The sequence below is a fragment of the Solanum verrucosum genome, unplaced genomic scaffold (assembly GCF_900185275.1).
Source record: "Solanum verrucosum unplaced genomic scaffold, falcon-dt-bn FXZP01000060.1, whole genome shotgun sequence".
In the NCBI taxonomy this organism is placed as follows: Eukaryota; Viridiplantae; Streptophyta; class Magnoliopsida; order Solanales; family Solanaceae; genus Solanum; species Solanum verrucosum.
Genome location: NW_026020129.1, coordinates 7,919,638 through 7,939,120, shown reverse-complemented (window position 1 = coordinate 7,939,120; position 19,483 = coordinate 7,919,638). Strand labels below are relative to the sequence as shown.

Here is a 19,483-nt window from a genome sequence, read left to right as displayed (position 1 = left end):
ATATTTTGTACAATTTTCTATATACACAGTATAATTTTTCGATGAATGATGTCCAACTGATCATCTTAAACTATGTACGACTACGTCATTGAGCATGCACATTGTGTTGAGTGATGAGCGAATAAAAAGAGATAATAGGTCTCATAGTGTAGTAACGGAGATAGAATTTTACTCAAGAAATATTAAAATATAAAAGAAATAAAATCACTTAAAAAAAAAGAAAAAGGTACCAATATGTAATATATATATAAACAAATTATTTTTATCAAATTATATAGTGTAAATTTTCAACGAAGTAATATCAGTCGACACCCCTCAAAGTAGCTCCGCCACTGCGACGACACTTGTCAAGAAGAAATACTCACACAATTTTTGTTAATAGTGCCTCACCCAAAATAAAAATATTTCGAGTCACATGATACCTCATAGCACAATCTTAGAAGTTGTTTGAACCACTTTGACAACTAAATTAAAATTTGAGAGATGTAACAGCTCATTTCATCGACATCAATGTTGTGTTGCACAAATATTTATACCAACATTGACAATAAAATGCTACAAGAGATTAAGAAATTTACTATTTTTCATTTAGTTGATATATATTATATGTAATAAAGACTGTTTTTCTTCTTCAATGAAAGACCTATATCTTCAAACTTTGTAATTTCAAAATGTTGTAGAGTAGTTTCAAGTCTTGCTTAGGCAAAACACACATGAAACTCGAGTACTGAAACACTACCTTAATTAGGAAGACCAACAAGCTAACAAGCATTATTGGTACAATTTACAAATAAATGGATTCAACTAGTCTCTCATTTAGATTCATCTACCCTAAATCCCTTATATTTTAATAACGGAAAAGGCTCAAAAATACCCTTGAACTATCGGAAATAGCTCACATATACCCTTAAACTATATTTTGGCTCAAAAATACCCTTCCGTTAAAGTATTGGGTCACAAATACCCTTACTATTAACAGAGGTGTGTTAAGTGCCATGTGGACGCCATGTGAACGCCACATGGACGCCACGTCGATGCCACATAAGCACCAAACAACTCTCACCTCCACATAGACCCATACATCCTAAGTATTAATTTTTCCCTCATCTTTTGGGACATACAATTTGACCCACTCTCATTTCTAAATATTGTTAATGCACATTTATTTGTATATCTCATTGCACACAGAAATCTGAGTCCACACACAAAAAATGCCAATAGATACTTCCGCTAAGATCTTCGTCGCCGGCCACCGTGGACTCGTCGGATCCGCCGTGGTTCGGAAACTTCACCAATTAGGCTGCACAAATCTCATCCTCCGTACACATTCCGATCTCGATTTCACTAACCAATCTGCCGTCGAATCCTTCTTCGCCGACGAGAAACCTCAATACGTCATCCTCGCCGTCGCGAAAGTCGGCGGCATACACGCAAACAATACTTACCCAGCTGATTTCATCACTATAAATCTCCAAACCCATACATCCTAAGTATTAATTTGCCCTCATCGTATACGATTAATGGATTGGATATGAGTAGGTTGTAAATGTGTCGAATAAAAAAAAAGTTGAAAAACTAAGACTTAACGTTGTTAGTTTCCTCAATTTATTAGAATATTGTATTTAGATATTTAAATTAATTTATGTTCAATTATACATCTTAATTTCTAATAAAGATTGATGCGGATTCTTATTTGTCAATTATATAGTTAAATTAATCACGTAAAGTTTATTTTTTCTTTTAATTATATAGATTAGCTTTAATAAAAATGTGTGAAAATTTACATCTTCTTGAGGCAAATGGTATAATGAGAGTAAATGATATATATTTTATATAGTTAATTTAACTATTTAATAGACAAATAAAAATATAGTCCTAACATAAAAAAATGTACAAAATTTGACTTGAAAAAAGGTTTTCTAAAATTTAATTTGAAAATATCTAACTAAAATAGTTTATTAGTAATTGAGATATATTTAATTGAAATAAGTTTTAATTCAATTGTCTAAATAAAATATCATGATAAATTTAAGAAATTTTAGTTATATATAAGGGAAAAAGTTACTACTCATATTTAAAGGGAACGCGTGGGACATAAAGGTCCCTAACATGACAGGTGCATCAATGGGCTATTTGCTAAACAACTAGTTTTAGAGAAATGAGAGTGGGTCAAATTGTATGTCCCAAAAGAAATGAGGGCAAAATTAATACTTAGGATGTATGGGTCTATGTGGAGGTGAGAGTTGTTTGGTGCTTATGTGGCATCGACGTGGCGTCCATGTGGCGTTCACGTGGCGTCCACATGGCACTTAACACATCTCTGTTAATAGTAAGGCTATTTGTGACCCAATACTTTAACGGAAGGGTATTTTTGAGCCAGAATATAGTTTAAGGGTATATGTGAGCTATTTCCGATAGTTCAGGGGTATTTTTGAGCCTTTTCCGTTTTAATAATGACTAACAAATATAGTACCATTATTAGTACAATATTCGTTTTCTATAGATTTTAGGCCTAAGTACTTCATATTTTGTCAAGGAGATATTCGATGATAGTTGGTCATGACATTGCTAATTGTAGCGGTGGTTGTTGGTGTGGAGGATTGACGGCAATGGTGCAGTGGTGGTGAATGTAGCGATATGACTATAATTATCTTTAATGTAGTAGCGACGAATAATAATGATTAAAAGTGTGATGATGGTTGTCAGTAATGATTGTGATGATAGAGGTGGTTGGTAATGGTGACTGTAATTATGATGACAAAAAGTAACTATCCATAATACTAACTAATAATCATAAACATAGTAATAATAAAAAAAAATCCACACAAAAATAATGTTAATGATATTAAGATTTTATTCAAAATTTTAATGATGACGACCTATTCAAATTAAATATGATTTTTTTAATTAATAATAATATAAATGAAATACACTCAATAACCTAACAAATGAGGTCTAAATCATTTGGTTTGGTTCCAAGAGAAGTTTGGGATTAACAACGTAGAGATTAGTATTAGTAATGTTGAGATTAGTCGGTAACGCAGAAATTAGAACGCAAAGATTAACAAATTATGAAATACTGCTTTCATGTTGTGGGTACACCAACACCTGGTATTATTGGTTCCACATGGTTGATAGGTGTCACACTCTGCTTCTGCATGTATACACACACCGCCACATACATAACAAAACCCAATACTTCACTAATTCTCAGCTCCTCTGTTTCTTCACCTTTTTTTCAATCAACAAAATTTTAGTTTTGATGGGGTCCTGTAATTTTACAGTATGTGTAGCCTTGATGTTGTTGGTTATGGTGGGGGCTATTTCTTTTGAACCAAAAATTGATACAAGGTTAGGTAGAGCCCACCGCTTCTGGGACCCCTTGATACGATCGCCGGTAGATCGTGCTGATGATGAAACGGAGGAAGACGGTGGCGGCGTGCGGTGGGCGGTTCTTGTGGCTGGTTCAAATGGATATGGAAATTATCGGCATCAGGTAATATACACCCCCTTACATGCAGCAGATTCTATAGTAGAAAAAATTAATGTATGTAAGTGTGTTTTTGTTGAGAAGTCGCACTTCGGTAGAGGCATGAGAAATTAGTCTCCTTATATGGACTTGGATAAACCTCCCTTCATGAGCTAGCTTTGGGTTTGAATTAGGTTGAGGTGCCATTTATTTACCGTTTTCACCATTGTGATTGGAAGAGAATTGACATTAGTATTTAGAAAATATGGATTCGTCTAATCCGGTGTGGTTTGGATGTTAATCAAATTAATACTTTTGGCAAGTAAAAAATGTTGCTTTTATTTTCTTCTTTCAACCGTTTGATAAGCTTTTAGGAGGAAAATTAGGAGCTTTTTGAGTAGCATCAGGAGTAAATGATGAGTAGTTGAAACTCTTTTTCAGAAGGCACTTATTGAAAATTGGGCCAAGCTCACATTGATGTTCTATGGGTAGAAGTGTTTTCCAACTTAATTAACCAGACACAAGGAAAATCCGGGAGACGCACGCGTCCTACCAGTCAAATTGTGAGGTAGGATGTGTGCGCCACCTTATTAGACTAAGTTAAAGGCCACGTTTATATATTATGCCTTGTTGAAACGTACCACTGCTGTTCTTGTGGAAATGAAATCTCATGAATTGATGATATACAGCCAACTCTACTTGTTTTATGCAAATTGGGAGTTGGTATGTATATCCTTGGAGAAAGATGCAGCTGCCATTACTAATCAAGTTTAGGCATTTAGCTATTTATTTTTTATTTTACTCTGCTAATTGCTTTGAAGCTATATGGGTGAATGCAGGCAGATGTATGTCATGCCTACCAAATCTTGAAAAGAGGTGGATTGAAAGATGAGAACATAGTAGTATTCATGTACAATGACATTGCCAAGAGCGAGTTGAATCCTAGACCAGGAGTAATAATCAATCATCCAAATGGTAGTGATGTCTATGCCGGTGTGCCTAAGGTAATAACCAAATGTTATATCTTATTGTTGTATCCTTTCATACATAGTGCATATGCTCTTAATTTTAACCGAAGTCCCAAATGTAATTTGACAACTTCCCAAATGTAAGATCTTCTGTCCTGTCGTAGCATATGCGATTAGTCATAACATTTCATTTCTCCATTGAAAAATGTTGTGCCTCTAGTTCCTTTGAGGTTTCTTTAGTAGAACACTGAACCTCAAATTAGAAATATAGCTCTACTAGGAGATGCAGAGGCTGTGAACTGCTTAGATAATTTGATACCCTGGACTTGAATATGGTATATATGATACCTTTATTTGGGAGCTCGTGTTTTTTTTTTCCCTATATGACACAGTAATGAGATTCTTTAATCGGTACCAGTCTAGTAGGTGAAGTGAAACTTTTTTTGGACTCTTACCAAATCGAATTGGTTAGTATGTACTTTGTCTATGATTTTAGTTTCTTGATCAAAGCTAATTAGACTACGAAGATTATCTTGGTACGTGATAGGAGCAAATTGAAATGTGGAAACACAAGATAGGTGGTGAACTATTTTATAAAACTATGAAGCTTGGTTCTTGTACTTCTGCATTATTTTGCGGAATTGATTAATTTTGAAGGGTACATTCATCTCTTTCTATTAGCAAACAGCAATCTCACATTTGATAAGATGATTATTGTAGGACTATACCGGTGAGCACGTCACTGCAGCAAACTTGTATGCTGTGCTTCTTGGTGATAAAAGTGCCGTGAAAGGTGGAAGCGGGAAGGTCGTCAATAGTGGACCGAATGACAGGATATTTTTGTATTACTCCGATCATGGTGGTCCAGGGGTGCTTGGTGAGTCTGTAATTATATTTGAGTTTCAGCTATTGACAATTGATCGGAACACATTTTGGTACTAGGAGTTTATCTTTGTTTCAGGAATGCCCAACATGCCTTACCTTTATGGCAAAGATTTAATTGAGGTCTTGAAGAAAAAATACTCAGCTGGGACCTACAAAGAGATGGTAAAAAGTGCAATATATTTTACATTTATAAACTTGATAGTTCCATTTCCTATCAGAATTATTTAGTTTGTTGTGCTTTATGTAGGTCCTCTATATTGAAGCTTGTGAGAGCGGTAGTGTCTTCGAGGGTTTAATGCCTGAAAACTTGAACATTTATGTGACGACAGCCTCAAACGCTGAAGAAAGCAGTTGGGGGACATATTGCCCAGGAATGGATCCTCCACCTCCATCAGAATATATCACATGTTTGGGAGACTTGTATAGTGTTGCATGGATGGAGGACAGGTAATGTAAAGTAAACGATTGCTCGATTGATAAGTAGTAGTATTTGGGAAATTATAGTTATAAAACCAATGTGTCCACGTTATACTAAAGAATCAAGCAAGCTAATGGTTTGCTTGGTGGCTCAAGGGTAAAGCAGGCTTATCAAGTTTTACTCTGTTGGTTTGCTGATGATTACTCGAATGTTTAACTTGTTTTCAGCGAGTCTCATAACCTGAAGAAGGAAACAATAAAACAGCAATACGAGAAGGTGAATAAACCAAGACTTTTATTTGGCGCATCTAATATATTCTTATGAGCTATGTTGTTCGAACTTTTCAAATATGCGTGTCACCCACTATTTTTGGAGGATACGAAACGCATCTGGTGGTATTATTGAAGAGTTTGAGCAACATATTTTGTGAGTCGTCATCATCATTGGATGTTAATGCTATATTGTCTTGTAGGTGAAGGAAAGAACTTCCAACTCCAACAACTATAATGCTGGATCTCATGTTATGGAATATGGAAGCAAAAAAATTAAGCCCGAGAAAGTTTACCTGTACCAAGGATTTGACCCTGCCACCGTGAATCTTCCTGCGAACAAGATCAATTTCGCACAATTGGAGGTGGTCAATCAGAGGGATGCTGATCTTCTCTTCTTATGGGAAAGAGTAAGTTTTGAATATCTTTGTATAATAATTGAGTAATTTCATTATACATTCGAGTAGGAGATGGATTAAAACTCATCAAAGTAGAAATGTTTGGTCAGTCATATAGAGTGGGATGGAGAGGTACAAGTTTGTCTAGTGACTACAGTTACATTTATGTTTTGTTTTATCCGATGACACTCTTGAAGTGGAAGCATTCTTTTGTATGGTAGCTCACTAGTTCCCTGATATTTTTATGTTAAATCCAGATTATAAGATTAGCTGACACTTTTTATTGAACTAGAGCTTGAATTGGAATTTGAACGCTACGAATTCACCTGTGGGATATTGTTCGAATTTAGAATCCCCCACCCCAAAACTTGAAATACTATGAGCACCTGTTTTATAGTTCTGCTTGGTGGTATATCATTTTGATTTGGTCTTGGTACATGTATTCTTGGTCTATACAGTATAAGAAGCTGGAAGACAATTCACTCGAGAAGGCCAAGCTTCGGAAAGAGATTACTGAGACACTGCAGCATAGGCAACATCTTGATGGGAGCATAGATGCAGTTGGAGTGTTTCTTTTCGGTCCAATAAAGGGTGGTTCTGTTCTCAGCTCTGTCCGAAAACCTGGTCTACCTCTCGTCGATGATTGGGAATGCCTAAAATCAACGGTAAAATAATCTGATTCAAGTGTAGTAAATGCTTGTCAAATTCAATGACTTTGGAATTCCTGTAGACATACTTGATATTGTTTTTTCTTGCCAGGTTCGCCTTTTCGAGGCACATTGTGGTTCGCTGACACAATATGGCATGAAACACATGAGAGCATTTGCAAACATTTGCAACAATGGTATCTCAAGAGATGCTATGGAGGAAGCTTTTATGGCTGCTTGCAATGGACATATAGAGGAGTATAGCGCTGCGAACCGAGGCTTTAGCGCTTGATGATGACTCAAGAGTAGTCTTGTTTTTATCATACAGACTGCACAAGAGTTGCCTAGCTACAACAAAATATGCTTGTAAGATTGTAATTTAGGTCACTATATGCTTTTCCTTTTGAGTTAGTTGTGTACAACTCCTGTACAATAGTACTCTTCGATGCTAGTCATATAATAATGCTCTGGTTGTTGGGTAATGTCGTCAATTCCGTCGGTCTAAATCGAATTTAACTAATGTGAAAAGAAATTTAAAGGTTTTTTTAGCTACTTGAAACAATCAAAAAATCAATTTTATGAAATTCAACGTCACATTTTTTTTTCTTTATTGGTCCAAAAGTCGACCTTTTGACTTGTTCTAATGCAACCGATTTTTTTCTTCTTGGACCATAATAAGAGAACTTCCCTGTTTTATAAGGTCATGTGATGCTGAATATATGCTACTCCTATTTAATTGTGTTGACGGATTAAGTGGTGTATGAACGCTAGGCGTGTCAATGGTACAGTTCGGTTTTTTATATTATATATATCAATAAATTCAGTACTAAGCCATCAAATGCAACATGGATCACCATATATACTTGTGGTTGATTTTGGTATTACATATAACAATTTGGAACACACATTAGTTTGGTGGCCTCAAAGATTAATTAAACTCAACATCGAATGTGGGAATTGTCGATAATATTAAACATGTAAAAGTATCAACTAACTACTCTAATTAAATATTCTCAACTTCTGAATTAGTAGTGAAAACAACGTAAGAATATCTGATTTGTAGGGATATGGTCTGATATTCATTTATTTGAAGGAAGATTCTTTAATTTATGCTGTAGAAGTGGACGTCCACACTAATCCCTTCCATACGCACATGTGATATAATGTGTAATATACTATATACTTTTTAATTATTCGATCTCTTTAGTGTAGTTTTTTGCGATATGAAAACTAAAGCACATAAAATTCGTTTTGATGATAGCAAAGTAGTACCTTTAAGGTAAGGGTGAAAATAGGGGTGTCTTTTTCAATCTTCTTGTACTATAGGGAAAAGATATATCTACTCCATACCGACATTTGAATAATTCGAGAAATCGACATTTGAATAAGTCGAGAAATCAAAATAAGAGGCTCAAATGGGTAAAAAAATGATTGTACTAATTTTTTGTTGTTTTATATATCACGATAGGTGATGAAACGTAACAAAGATAGACCTCCACAAATACCATCTAATGAAAATAATGTTTAGACACTATTGAGTCTAACATAACAAAATGACAAAAAAGAAGGCATTAAATAGACTCTTTTTTTTAAGTCTTAATTAACCAAACCCTAAACACTTTCTAGGATTACACAATATTCATCACGTACATGTCTCTTTATTGATTAATCAATTTCTAAATGATGATGATGTGATTCTAGAGAGGTTTTCTTAACCAATCTACTGTGTACGAGTCGCTGATTCTTTTTTGGAGAGTCAATTTCACCCACGATCTAGATATTATATTTTCGAAAGAAAGCTCGATAAAATAGACATTTGTGAAGATGCAATCGCATATCCAGAACTTTAATTTGTAAAAAAGTATTGCTTTGTGATATTTTAAGAGAAAAACTAGAATAGATACAAAGAACATTTGACATTATGTGAAACATAGCAAAAACTCAATGCATAAACAGTCGTTCTTAAAATATAATAATAGAAAAAAACTACTAACATAAACTAAACCTCCCCAACACAAGGCCAGTGATGGAGGGTTATGCTATTTGCACATTACAATTTTCTCCAATGTTGACTCAGCCACAACTCATCAGTAACTCTGCTTCCACCTCAGCTCTCCACCACCACCCATGGCGGCGATTCTTGATTTAACGTTCTCGAATTCGGATATCCGGCATGGTATTTGGATCCGACCCAGATAATTATACCCATAAACCATCTCTGCCTCCCTCAACAATTCAGCAAACAGAGGATGATTAAAGTATATCACAGGCACCACAATTCTACACGTGTCGTCTTCCTTCTCACCCACGTATACAGCCAAGTGTCCCTTCGGTACACTCACCTGCTTCAGATCAATCGGTTCTTGCCCGACCCGAATGTAACCCGAATTGGATTTCCCAGAACACAGTCCTTTAGCTCTCTGTTTCAGCAAAAGCCCCAATTTACAGAGCTTTGAAATTGCTCTGCTTGCACAACTCAGCCGCTTGTTTCCAATTCTTCCGTTTCTTCTCCGGTGAATTAACCAGCTGAAAACTCTCACCAATCTCCGTCCAATTCTAAAACCTCTGTTTTTCTTCATAGCTTAAAATCTTGAAAAGAGATAAAAAAATTACACCTTTTTTGACAATGGGTTAATAACAGAGCACCTCAAGAAGTGGTAAATGCCACTTTTTGAAGGGGAATTTGGTTCTTGGTTTAAGAGATCTGTGGCAAGTCAAACATGGTGGAACAAATGTATCACTCTGTTTATATAGATTTGAGAGGTGGGGGTGGGGTGGGGGTATGGGAGGAAGAAATGGTCGGCACACACGATGAGAATTGTTGGAATTTGTGATATATTTATGGAGAGAAATAAAAAGAGAGACAAAGAAGAAGAGTGGTCAGCTGAATAGTCGTTGTGATGCTTCGCGGCTGTATGTAAGTTTGAGGGGCCAGTAATTAAGGGCCCCTTTGGACAAAGATTTTTTAAAAAAAATTTCAAGAACTTGTTTGGTTATATATTCTCCATTTTTGTTTATCCAGTATTGACTTGTCATACTCTTAAAGAAACAATTCAACAATAAATAATAGTAGAAAGATAATTTTAGTATAACACCCTTTATACATAAAAAATGACTATAGTTAATGTTAGCTGGTTTAAATCAATATAAACACTATTAAAATAATAAAAAATTATGCATTATAAAAAAAGTCACAACTTTTCAATATGAAAATGTGTTTTCAAATTGCATCTTTTCGGAAAAAGTATTTCGTTTCCATTCACATATTTAAAACTCAAATGTTAATGATAAGGTAATTTCCCGATGATTATTTTTTTAGTATTAACTTGACATATTTTCTAATAGCCAATTATTTTTTTCAGACATCACTTAATTTATTTGTTAAATGTGTTCCTACAGGTGTTTAGTTTGGTTGTTTACCAAAAATATTAAGTTTTCCAACATTCATGTAATTTTTCTTAATTTTATAAAAGAGATCTCCGTGAAAGTAGCAATTTTATTTAGCCCACTTATTTTGAAAATAAAGAATGTTAGTGGGATTCGTTTTATACATAATCTCCCTCCACGTAAGGGCATTGACGATAAAAAATATTGGAACTAATTAATTATTTTCACCTAAAATAAAATAAAAATCAATACTTTGAATAGTTTTTAAGAATGGTTTGACTTTATATGGCTTTTGCAGCAATAACCACTAAGTTTCCTTTCAAAGAAAATTAATTCAAGTAAACGATGCGCAACTAAGAAAAGAAATCCTTTTGTTTTCCTCCAAAAAAGTGGAGAAACCACTAAAACGTTACGTTTAAATAAAGAACTCAGACGGGGTAGCTATCTCCGCAATGTATTTATATTTAGTGATGGAGTCAGAAATTTAGCAAAGTAGGTGTGAGAAAAAATCGGTTGTATATGGGTGCATTAAATATATTGACTCGTAATATTAACATTAAACCTCTTCGATATCACATAATTTTTCAATGAAGAGTGTGCATTGAACCACTCTTCACATAAAGTTATTTTGCTCATGTTTACGTCAAATTAATGAATGCATACTGTGTGTAATGTGTTGAAATACATAACTATTTATTTAATCACAATTGATTAATATATATTTTACCATATTAAATGTAATAAATGGTATTAATTTGATGTAAATAACGTTGGGAAAAAGTATCTACCAAGTGAGTGAAAAGCTATTCAAACGGAGAGGCATAAAACTCCATGTTTGAAATTTATAGGGTCATCACGTAGATATTTCAATTATAACAATCCCGAAAAATAACATTTGATCTATGATCCATTATAAGTTATTTATATGGATCTTGTACACTCTAATAACTGAATCACAATTGTTAGAAGAAAGAAGGTCAATCTACCATATATTTATTTTATTTTATTTTGGATAATGTCGTATATTTGAATTTCTAATGCAACTATAGTAAATATTTTCATAAAAACATATGACATAACATAAAAATCGATTCCAAAAAAATCTTAATCGTTATACAGAATGCATGTTATAAAAAAATCTAATTGTATTTGATTTCAACGGTAATTTAAAAAATAAATAATTGCAAATTACCATCTTGACCGTTCAAAGTATTTCGTAATGTTATACTTATTTAAAACCAAATTGTTGACTTTTCAAATAATGGTTCTAGCCTTTCTTTTAATGAAGGCATTATTACATATATATTCATAACCTTAAGAATTGTATTGAACAAATTAATGCAATTTTCAAATGACAAAAATATTTTTTGTCACAAAATCTTGTTCAATGATAGCATTAATGGGGAAGATACATAGGATCCAGAAGAATGTATGCATTTGCTCGAAATATTGGCCAACCAAAATATTTATATATAAATTTTAAAAATTGAGCATCTGTATTATTATTATAAGAAAAAATGGCATAAAAATGTACCAAAAATAATTATTGGGTTGGTAATACACATGGAATGCTGGAGTTTGGACCATAAAAGATTTGAATCTCCTAGTCAAGATTGATCATAGATGGAGAGTTACAAATTGGTCACCACATGGCCATCAATCTACAAGAAAAATTAAGATAATATGTTTATTTCAATTTATTTTTTGGACAAAAACAGCCCAAAAAAACATTTTTATAGCATGATGTGGTTTATTTTGGATTGAGTTCGTACTATTTTTCTTCAAAAAGTCTTTTTAAAAAAAATATTTTTTATGAGTGATATAATTCATATATGCTGATAATCTCTTCCTTGAACTATATTTCACATGATCCATCGTCATTTATGGGCTAATTTAGAGATTTACTATGTTTCACTCACATCAATAAAAATATTTTACACTATCAAAGCTTAGTGTTTTTTTTTTTTTTTTTTGCGTGTGTATGCATCTTTAAAGTTAAGGGTAAAGATAGCAAAATAGTTTGTAGACGAGTAAATGCGCTAAGTCAGGCCCTACTCATCACTCTATTATCTCCTGATTCGTCACATCGAATCATTAGTTCTGACTTCTGATGTCAATTGTTGAATTAAAATAACCTCAAGATATCATAAACATAATGTGATAATGTTCACTTTAAGCCAAATTGGTACATTTTTTTCTAAGAGATTATTCCTTATTAAGAATATCTAACATCTTATCATTTTCGTGTAGACAACTATGTTCACACGTATTTAGTAGGTGTTTCGCCATGTATTTAAAATATTTTCACTTTATTTGAAATTTATAAAATTGAAGTTTAAAATAAAGAAAAAGAAATTGTGACGTTTTGGTGAGTGATGAGATCAAAATGGAACAAACCTTTTTGGACACAAATATGAAATAGATTGGCAGTAACTGAATTGATGATGAATGAAAGTATATAGTAACTACCTTAGGAAAAAGAAACGTGAGACTTTACAAATCCAACTAATAATTGCACAAAAAGCCAACAAAAAGGAGACCTAAAGAGGTACAATTATTGTAAGTGAATGTTGTGTCACCGTTTTTGCCTAACCTTTTGTTGTGAATCTAGTACATAGGTTAAATGTTACTAGTACAATTTTAAATATAATAAAGAGTTGAAAATAATTTGAACGAGTCTTGAATCCTTGATCTAGATTCTAGTGGAAGACTTTAAAGTTAATCTTTAATGGAAACTACTAAGATCAAGGAAGACTCATAAGATATGTACTAGCTCCATCCATTTTTAATTGTTATAGTTTCTTTTTTTAGAGTCAAATTATAAAAATTTTGATTAATATTTTACGATGTAATTTTTCATCATATTGATATGCAAAAAATTATAATTTATATACTTTTCGTATAGTTTTTGAATATCTAATTTTTTTGTTTAAAATATCGAATTAATGTAATCTAATTTAACTTTGAAAATTAGTCAAACTAACTTTCGAAAAGCACAACATGACAAATAAAAGTGGAGGGAGGGAGTATTACATAAAAGGTTTAAGTTTGCCCTTTTTTTATTTATTGGATTATAATTTTATTTAACGTTGATTTTTGTTGGGGTTGAATTTTTAATGACATTTTTTACCATTTTTCTCGAAAAATATAGGTAGAGACGGTTCATATTAGGTGACCTTAATATCTTTAACTCTTTTAATATTTCAAATATTCTCTTATATAATAAGAAAGAGTTCCTAAAGCAGACACGTCTTCGTTAATGTGCCTCCTTCAGCGTGTTTCAGAAAAAAATTAATTTTTTTTGTTCTACTTTAATTTAATTAGTGTATAATATTTTTGAAATTATGAGATCCGTTTTAGATATTAGTTTTAGTTTTAAATTCATATTCTTTAGTTATAGTTTTATTATTTTGAATGTCGGTAATATTTGTTTATATCTTGTAACTACTTTGAGTAAAAATTCAACGATCGATGATGAAAAATACTTTAATTATGAATATCTTAATAGACCTCTATACATTAAATTTGTACAAACAAAATATAATTAACAACTTAAAATATTTAAAAATCATATTAAACTTTAATTAACTTTCTAAATTCTATGCATATCACATAAATTAAAATAAAAAAATAAAAAATATTGGACATGTGCTAACACATGCACCTATATCTAGTATATATATATTGATAAGAGAGAAAGATTGAACCTACGTCAACTCCAAAAATTCTTACACATTAAGCTGGTCTTGTTTCAATTTAATTTACCAAAACCTAGAAGGACTAAATATGATTAATTAATCTTACAGAAAACACATTAATTGATATCCTGTGAAGCAACTTCGTTACGACAAATTGCCAGAGCACACAAACAACAATACACAGTTGGGTTCTGCTGCATGAAATTTGGCACTTTATCTTGTCACCGTCGTGCAGCGATCTACAAATTATTCTCCGTGGATTTTCTTATTCAATACTCACTCAGTCTCTAATTACTTGTCTGATTTTTATTTTTATTTTTACTTGTTTTTTTTTAACTTGTCTATTTTGACAAATCAAGAAAAAATAATTTTTTTTACCTATTATACCCTCAATTAATTAATTTTGAAAAAATGTAGAACTTGAAAATCTTAAAATTTTAATTCATCCATTTCATAATTAATAGGAATAAAATGATAAACTCACTATATCTAATAATTGTTTTCTCAATAGATGTGTCAATTCAAAAGTAAACAAATAATTAGGAACAGAGAGAGTATTAACTCAAATACTCAATACATATTTTAAAGGAATGGTATATAGAATAATAATTTTACAAATTATCCTTTAAATATAATAAATTTAATGTTTTACTATAGTTGGTAATAAAAGTAAATTATTATTTTTTAAACTGAATAAATAAAAATAGACCCATAGTGCTTCACTATTATTGGACATAATTTTATCTTCATTTGAACGTTGAAAAATATTTGGATTATCCAATGCACGAGCGCCTCCAACTTATTTGCCAATAAACACCATTTTATTATATTATATCATACATCATATAGCAGCCAGTCTAGATTTTGGATCCTACACTAGCTAGTTCTCACTAATTTTATCATAATATGACATGTCACATGTGTATTGCTTACTTGCAGTATTAAATATATATGTAGTTTTTTTTCATTACGATGGTAAAAAATTAAAGAGCTCCATTTAATAGCTTCTATGAATATACATTAGGTTGCACAAAAAAGTCATTTTTGGATCAATTCAAAGCCCAAAAAGGTTTTTAAAAGGTCTGTTGAGCGCCTCAAGGCTATGTCATAATAGATCCGAACACTTGCTCCGGATCGACTTCCAGATCATAATTGCTCTAGTAAATAACTAAAGAAAATAGATAGATAGATAAAAAGGAGATAGAAAAATAGAAGAGAAACGAACTAATTATAGAAATATCTCTCTATCTCTAAGGTTCACTAATTATTTGACTGTTGGCGGGTCTCTTTGTATGTGTTGTCCAGAAAGAGGAGGACTCAATGATTATTCGTTTGCCGGATTGCTCCCATTGGACCATTTGTATCTATATGCATCAGGATCCCGATTCATGGACCTCTCGGTTCGAGAAATCAAAATAAGAGGCTCGAACCATTTCTTCTGACTCTTTTTCAAATTCGATAAATATTGGTTGATCGTATATTTCATTATAGTTCTATGATTCAAAGTATCCTTTCCTATTTGATCCCTTTGAATTCCATATTCGAAGTTGCGATCGGATCTATTCATTAAAAAGAATCGATTCAATACATTTCTTATGTACCCATAGGTACTATATTGGATTTGAATCAGATTTCGGATCAATCTATATTGAGTGACTGCCTAAATTATGTTATTGCTAGCAAATACCACTATTTTTGGTTTTGGATCTTCCAAATCATTCCCGCAGGAGATCCTGACCCATTTTTTTCTGATCCTTCGAGAAAAAGATTCATTCTCTTCATAAAAAATAGATGGGAAAACAGAACCTCCCACCATGTACAAAATAAATTTTGTAGCTGAGTACAGACGTTTCTTTCCTCCCCACATGGCTAGAATTAGATAAACATGAATTAATTCTAACTCCCACATGATGAAAAAAAGTAAAAGGTCCCGAGACGAAAATGATCCAATTTGACCACTGTACATTGCTAACATGAGAAAATGGAATAATCTAGAATCTCGAGTAATTGGCCAAGCCGCTAAAGTCGCTAAAGTAGTGATAAATCCTGTTAATAAAATGGGTCCTATAGAAAGTCCATCTATTCCTAATCTCCAATGGAAATAAAAAAAATCGATCCATTTATATTAATCCTCTACTAGTTGGATTAATGGATCATCCGATTGGAAATGATAACAAAATGCATAAGTTGTTAGAAGGAGTTCTAAAATACATATACATATCGTATATCACCTAAATACCGTATTTCCTTTATGGGGAAGAAAGAAAATTAAAGAACCCACAAATATAGGAAAAATGACAATTATTGTTAACCAAGGAAAATAATTCGTAGTAAAGACAAGATACACTTGGACCAAAAAAACCCGTGCTCAAAATATTTTTATTTTCGAGCACAGGTTTATCGGTAAAAAAATTAAATGGATTCAAGTAACCAATAGTAGTTAGGTTCCTCGAAGGTAAGGTAACTTTTTTATTGTATATAACTTACTAATTACAACTATAATTAATTAGTTGTAATGCTTTTCTTTTTTGTTATTGAAGAAATAGGTTCAGGTGCAGATATAGTTCAAATAATTACTTTCCTTGCACTAGCACATTGCAATTTTCACCTTCAAAATCGAATATATAAGTAATTAATATTGGATAACGTCAATGTACATGTCGATGACAAGCCTCGGGTGATTAATCAAAATAGGTCTGATTGGAGTCATGATCAAACATGACGTCTACTTGATGAACTTTATTATAAAACAACAGTGCCCTTACAATTATACCATAACTTTTGGCATGATAATAAATATTTCATCCTAATTACAATTAAGCGTATCAGAACCAAGATCATGAGCCCAATCACAAGGAACAACATGTTGTATATTGCAAATGTTGAGTGGGTGGGGTGGACTGTAGTGTAAAACTAACATTCTGTCTATGATAAAGCTCATGTGATGGGTTGGAGATGGCCAGCATCGGAGTTATGATCGAACATGAATGCTTTCAATAGTGATTTATGAAGATGCAGATAAAGGTGAGAAGTCACAATCATTTTAATCAATTATGCCATCAATATGGAGTGTGAATTAAACATGTCAACGTATTTTAATATGCACATATTGCCTGTTCAATAAGCTTGAATCCCAATATAAAGTCAATGGAGGTCCAAATTTCCTATGCTGACCAATAACATGGAACATTTCAAAGTAAGCCAAATAGAATTAAGGAAGTCACCTTGCAACTCTGCCACTCAAAAGTAGGCCTGGTCAACTAATGAATTTGCTTAAAAGTTGCATGAAAAATTCCACGAATCTATGAATTTGCTTAAAAGTTACTACATGTAATCACTTTCTTCGTGGTAAAATGTATCTCCATGCAGAGTTGAACAAATATTGTTCCACTCAATAATAAGTGTGTAGATTAATTTAACATCAAAGTCTATTTTAATATAAGAAAAAGTGATAATTTACTTACGTAAATGAAATTCGCAAAAATGATAATAACTTAAGTCTGATTTTGATCGTTAACTCTATCAAATATTATTCCACACGACAAGCATGTAGACTAACTCAACTAAATGTGTTTTGATAAGAAGAAAGTGATAACACATAGTAAAGATATGAAATTCGTTAAAAGATAGGAGTAATAATTTAGATGTGATTTTGACTATTAATATTATCTGAAAAACTACAAGCATTTGAGATTTGGGCGAGAAGGTTAACAAGAATTTGTACAAACAATTCCTTTCAAACCAGTTATAACATAAACTAAACCACAGTTCATCACTACTAGTGCCTCCACCTCAGCTCTCCACGGCTGTTTCCACCACCGCCCGTGGCGGCGATTCTTGATTTAACGTTCTCAAATTCGGATACCCGACACGGTATTTGGATCCCACCCGAATGATTATACCCATAAACCATCTCTGCATCCTTCAACAATTCAGCAAACAGAGGATGATTAAAGTAAATCACAGGCACCATTATTCTACACGTGTCATCTTTCTTCTCACCCACGTACACAGCTATATGCCCCTTCGGTACACTCACCTGCTTTGGAACAATCGGTTCTTGCCCGACCCGGATGTAACCCAAATTGGGTCTCCCAAAACAGAGTCCTTTTGTACTCTGTTTCAGCAAATGTCCCAATTTACAGAGGTTTGAAATTGCTCTGCTGAAAAATCTTCCTTTTCTTCTCCGGTGAAGTAAAACTCTTACTAGCAATTTCTTCATAACTCAAAATTTGCAAAAAATACGAAAAAATAAGAAGAAGATTTAGGTTCTTGCTATGAAAATCTGAATTGTTAATCGGTTATGTTATTATAGAGAGATTCTTGTAGTGTTGTAAATGAAGAATGAGTTTTTTTTCCTTTTAGTAGTGTGAAAAAGCTGCTTTTATGAGAGCCAGTTGTAGCAAATCAAAAAAGGGAAATGGTCGGCACACGCGATGAGAAGTAATCAACACTTATTGGACTTTGACATTTATTTAGTGAGACCTGATTTGATCGGTGAGATAAGGATAATAATTTCAAAATATTTTATGAAACTATTTACATGAAAATATTAATGTAATGTCGTTTGACTTGAATGTCGGTTATAAAATAAGAAAAAGATTTTCAATATTTGTGGTTTAGAACAAATAATGAATGTTTGTATTGCTATAATATTCTAGTTAAAGTTAAATTATTAATAATGTGAAAATATGTCATTTTAAAAATAGATTAAAAAGAAAATTGTATTACATAATAAAATTGAGGGAGTATTTAGTTTTAGAATTATTCTATTTTACTATGTTAGTATAAATGGTGGGATGGGAGCTATAAGAAACTATAATCAGAAGTGAGGTTGAGGTATGTAAGCATAAAATATCATCTTAATTTATTTTTTTTACATAATCTAGACAAATATAATGAAAGGCGAAGGCTATGGTGATAAGGTGAAAATGAGGTGTATCAGCCGCCAGCGAGGACACAATCAATATTAATTGATACTTGTATATAAAAGTTCCTTATTAAGATTATATCTATTATCGAGAATATAATAAATAAATAAAAATTGTCATTTTTTTATTGTCAAAAAAGTGACAAATAAAAAAGAAAAATTAAACAAATAAAGAGGGATTGAGAGAGTAACAATTAGGTATCCTTCAATTTTTCTCAATAGAGTGCTAGATGGTTGCCACTTGGACAATAAAAATCTAAAGGTTTTGATTTATTTTACCTCTAAACAGTTGACTGTTAACCGTAGTTAAGATATGGACCAATTGATCATTAATTATATCTAAAATAGTAGATTAGTAGAAAATAAGATTATTTATTCTATGTGATGACGACGATGTAATTAATCAGCTAGGAA

At 32.4% G+C, this 19,483-nt stretch overlaps 3 protein-coding genes across 3 annotated transcripts; 1 reads left to right on the top strand and 2 right to left on the bottom strand.

Annotated features, from left to right (window-relative positions):
- The first annotated feature begins 3,215 nt into the window (after positions 1 to 3,215).
- On the top strand, positions 3,216 to 7,346 carry LOC125826474 (legumain). The gene is made up of 9 exons (XM_049505813.1): positions 3,216 to 3,496; positions 4,309 to 4,473; positions 5,158 to 5,314; positions 5,399 to 5,484; positions 5,570 to 5,769; positions 5,968 to 6,016; positions 6,213 to 6,419; positions 6,866 to 7,072; positions 7,167 to 7,346. The coding sequence occupies exons 1-9, from the start codon at positions 3,263 to 3,265 to the stop codon at positions 7,344 to 7,346; spliced, it is 1,485 nt and encodes a 494-aa protein (XP_049361770.1). The 5' UTR covers positions 3,216 to 3,262.
- Positions 7,347 to 9,036: 1,690 nt separating this feature from the next.
- Positions 9,037 to 9,946, bottom strand: LOC125826489 (auxin-responsive protein SAUR36-like). Its single transcript, XM_049505836.1, has one exon. It carries the CDS (start codon positions 9,631 to 9,633, stop codon positions 9,142 to 9,144), a length of 492 nt encoding a protein of 163 aa, XP_049361793.1. The 5' UTR covers positions 9,634 to 9,946; the 3' UTR covers positions 9,037 to 9,141.
- Positions 9,947 to 17,916: 7,970 nt separating this feature from the next.
- On the bottom strand, positions 17,917 to 18,441 carry LOC125826490 (auxin-responsive protein SAUR36-like). The gene has a single exon (XM_049505837.1). The coding sequence runs from the start codon at positions 18,359 to 18,361 to the stop codon at positions 17,918 to 17,920; it is 444 nt and encodes a 147-aa protein (XP_049361794.1). The 5' UTR covers positions 18,362 to 18,441; the 3' UTR covers position 17,917.
- Between the last annotated feature and the right edge of the window lie 1,042 nt (positions 18,442 to 19,483).

Bases quoted from the DNA above. Each gene is read 5' to 3' on its own strand.
- LOC125826474 (XM_049505813.1), top strand. From the start codon at position 3,263: ATGGGGTCCTGTAATTTTACAGTATGTGTAGCCTTGATGTTGTTGGTT. The intron at 5,770-5,967 runs GTAATGTAAAGT...ACTTGTTTTCAG, and splicing joins GTTGCATGGATGGAGGACAG to CGAGTCTCATAACCTGAAGA. The intron at 7,073-7,166 runs GTAAAATAATCT...TTTTCTTGCCAG, and splicing joins GGGAATGCCTAAAATCAACG to GTTCGCCTTTTCGAGGCACA.
- LOC125826489 (XM_049505836.1), bottom strand. From the start codon at position 9,633: ATGAAGAAAAACAGAGGTTTTAGAATTGGACGGAGATTGGTGAGAGTT.
- LOC125826490 (XM_049505837.1), bottom strand. From the start codon at position 18,361: ATGAAGAAATTGCTAGTAAGAGTTTTACTTCACCGGAGAAGAAAAGGA.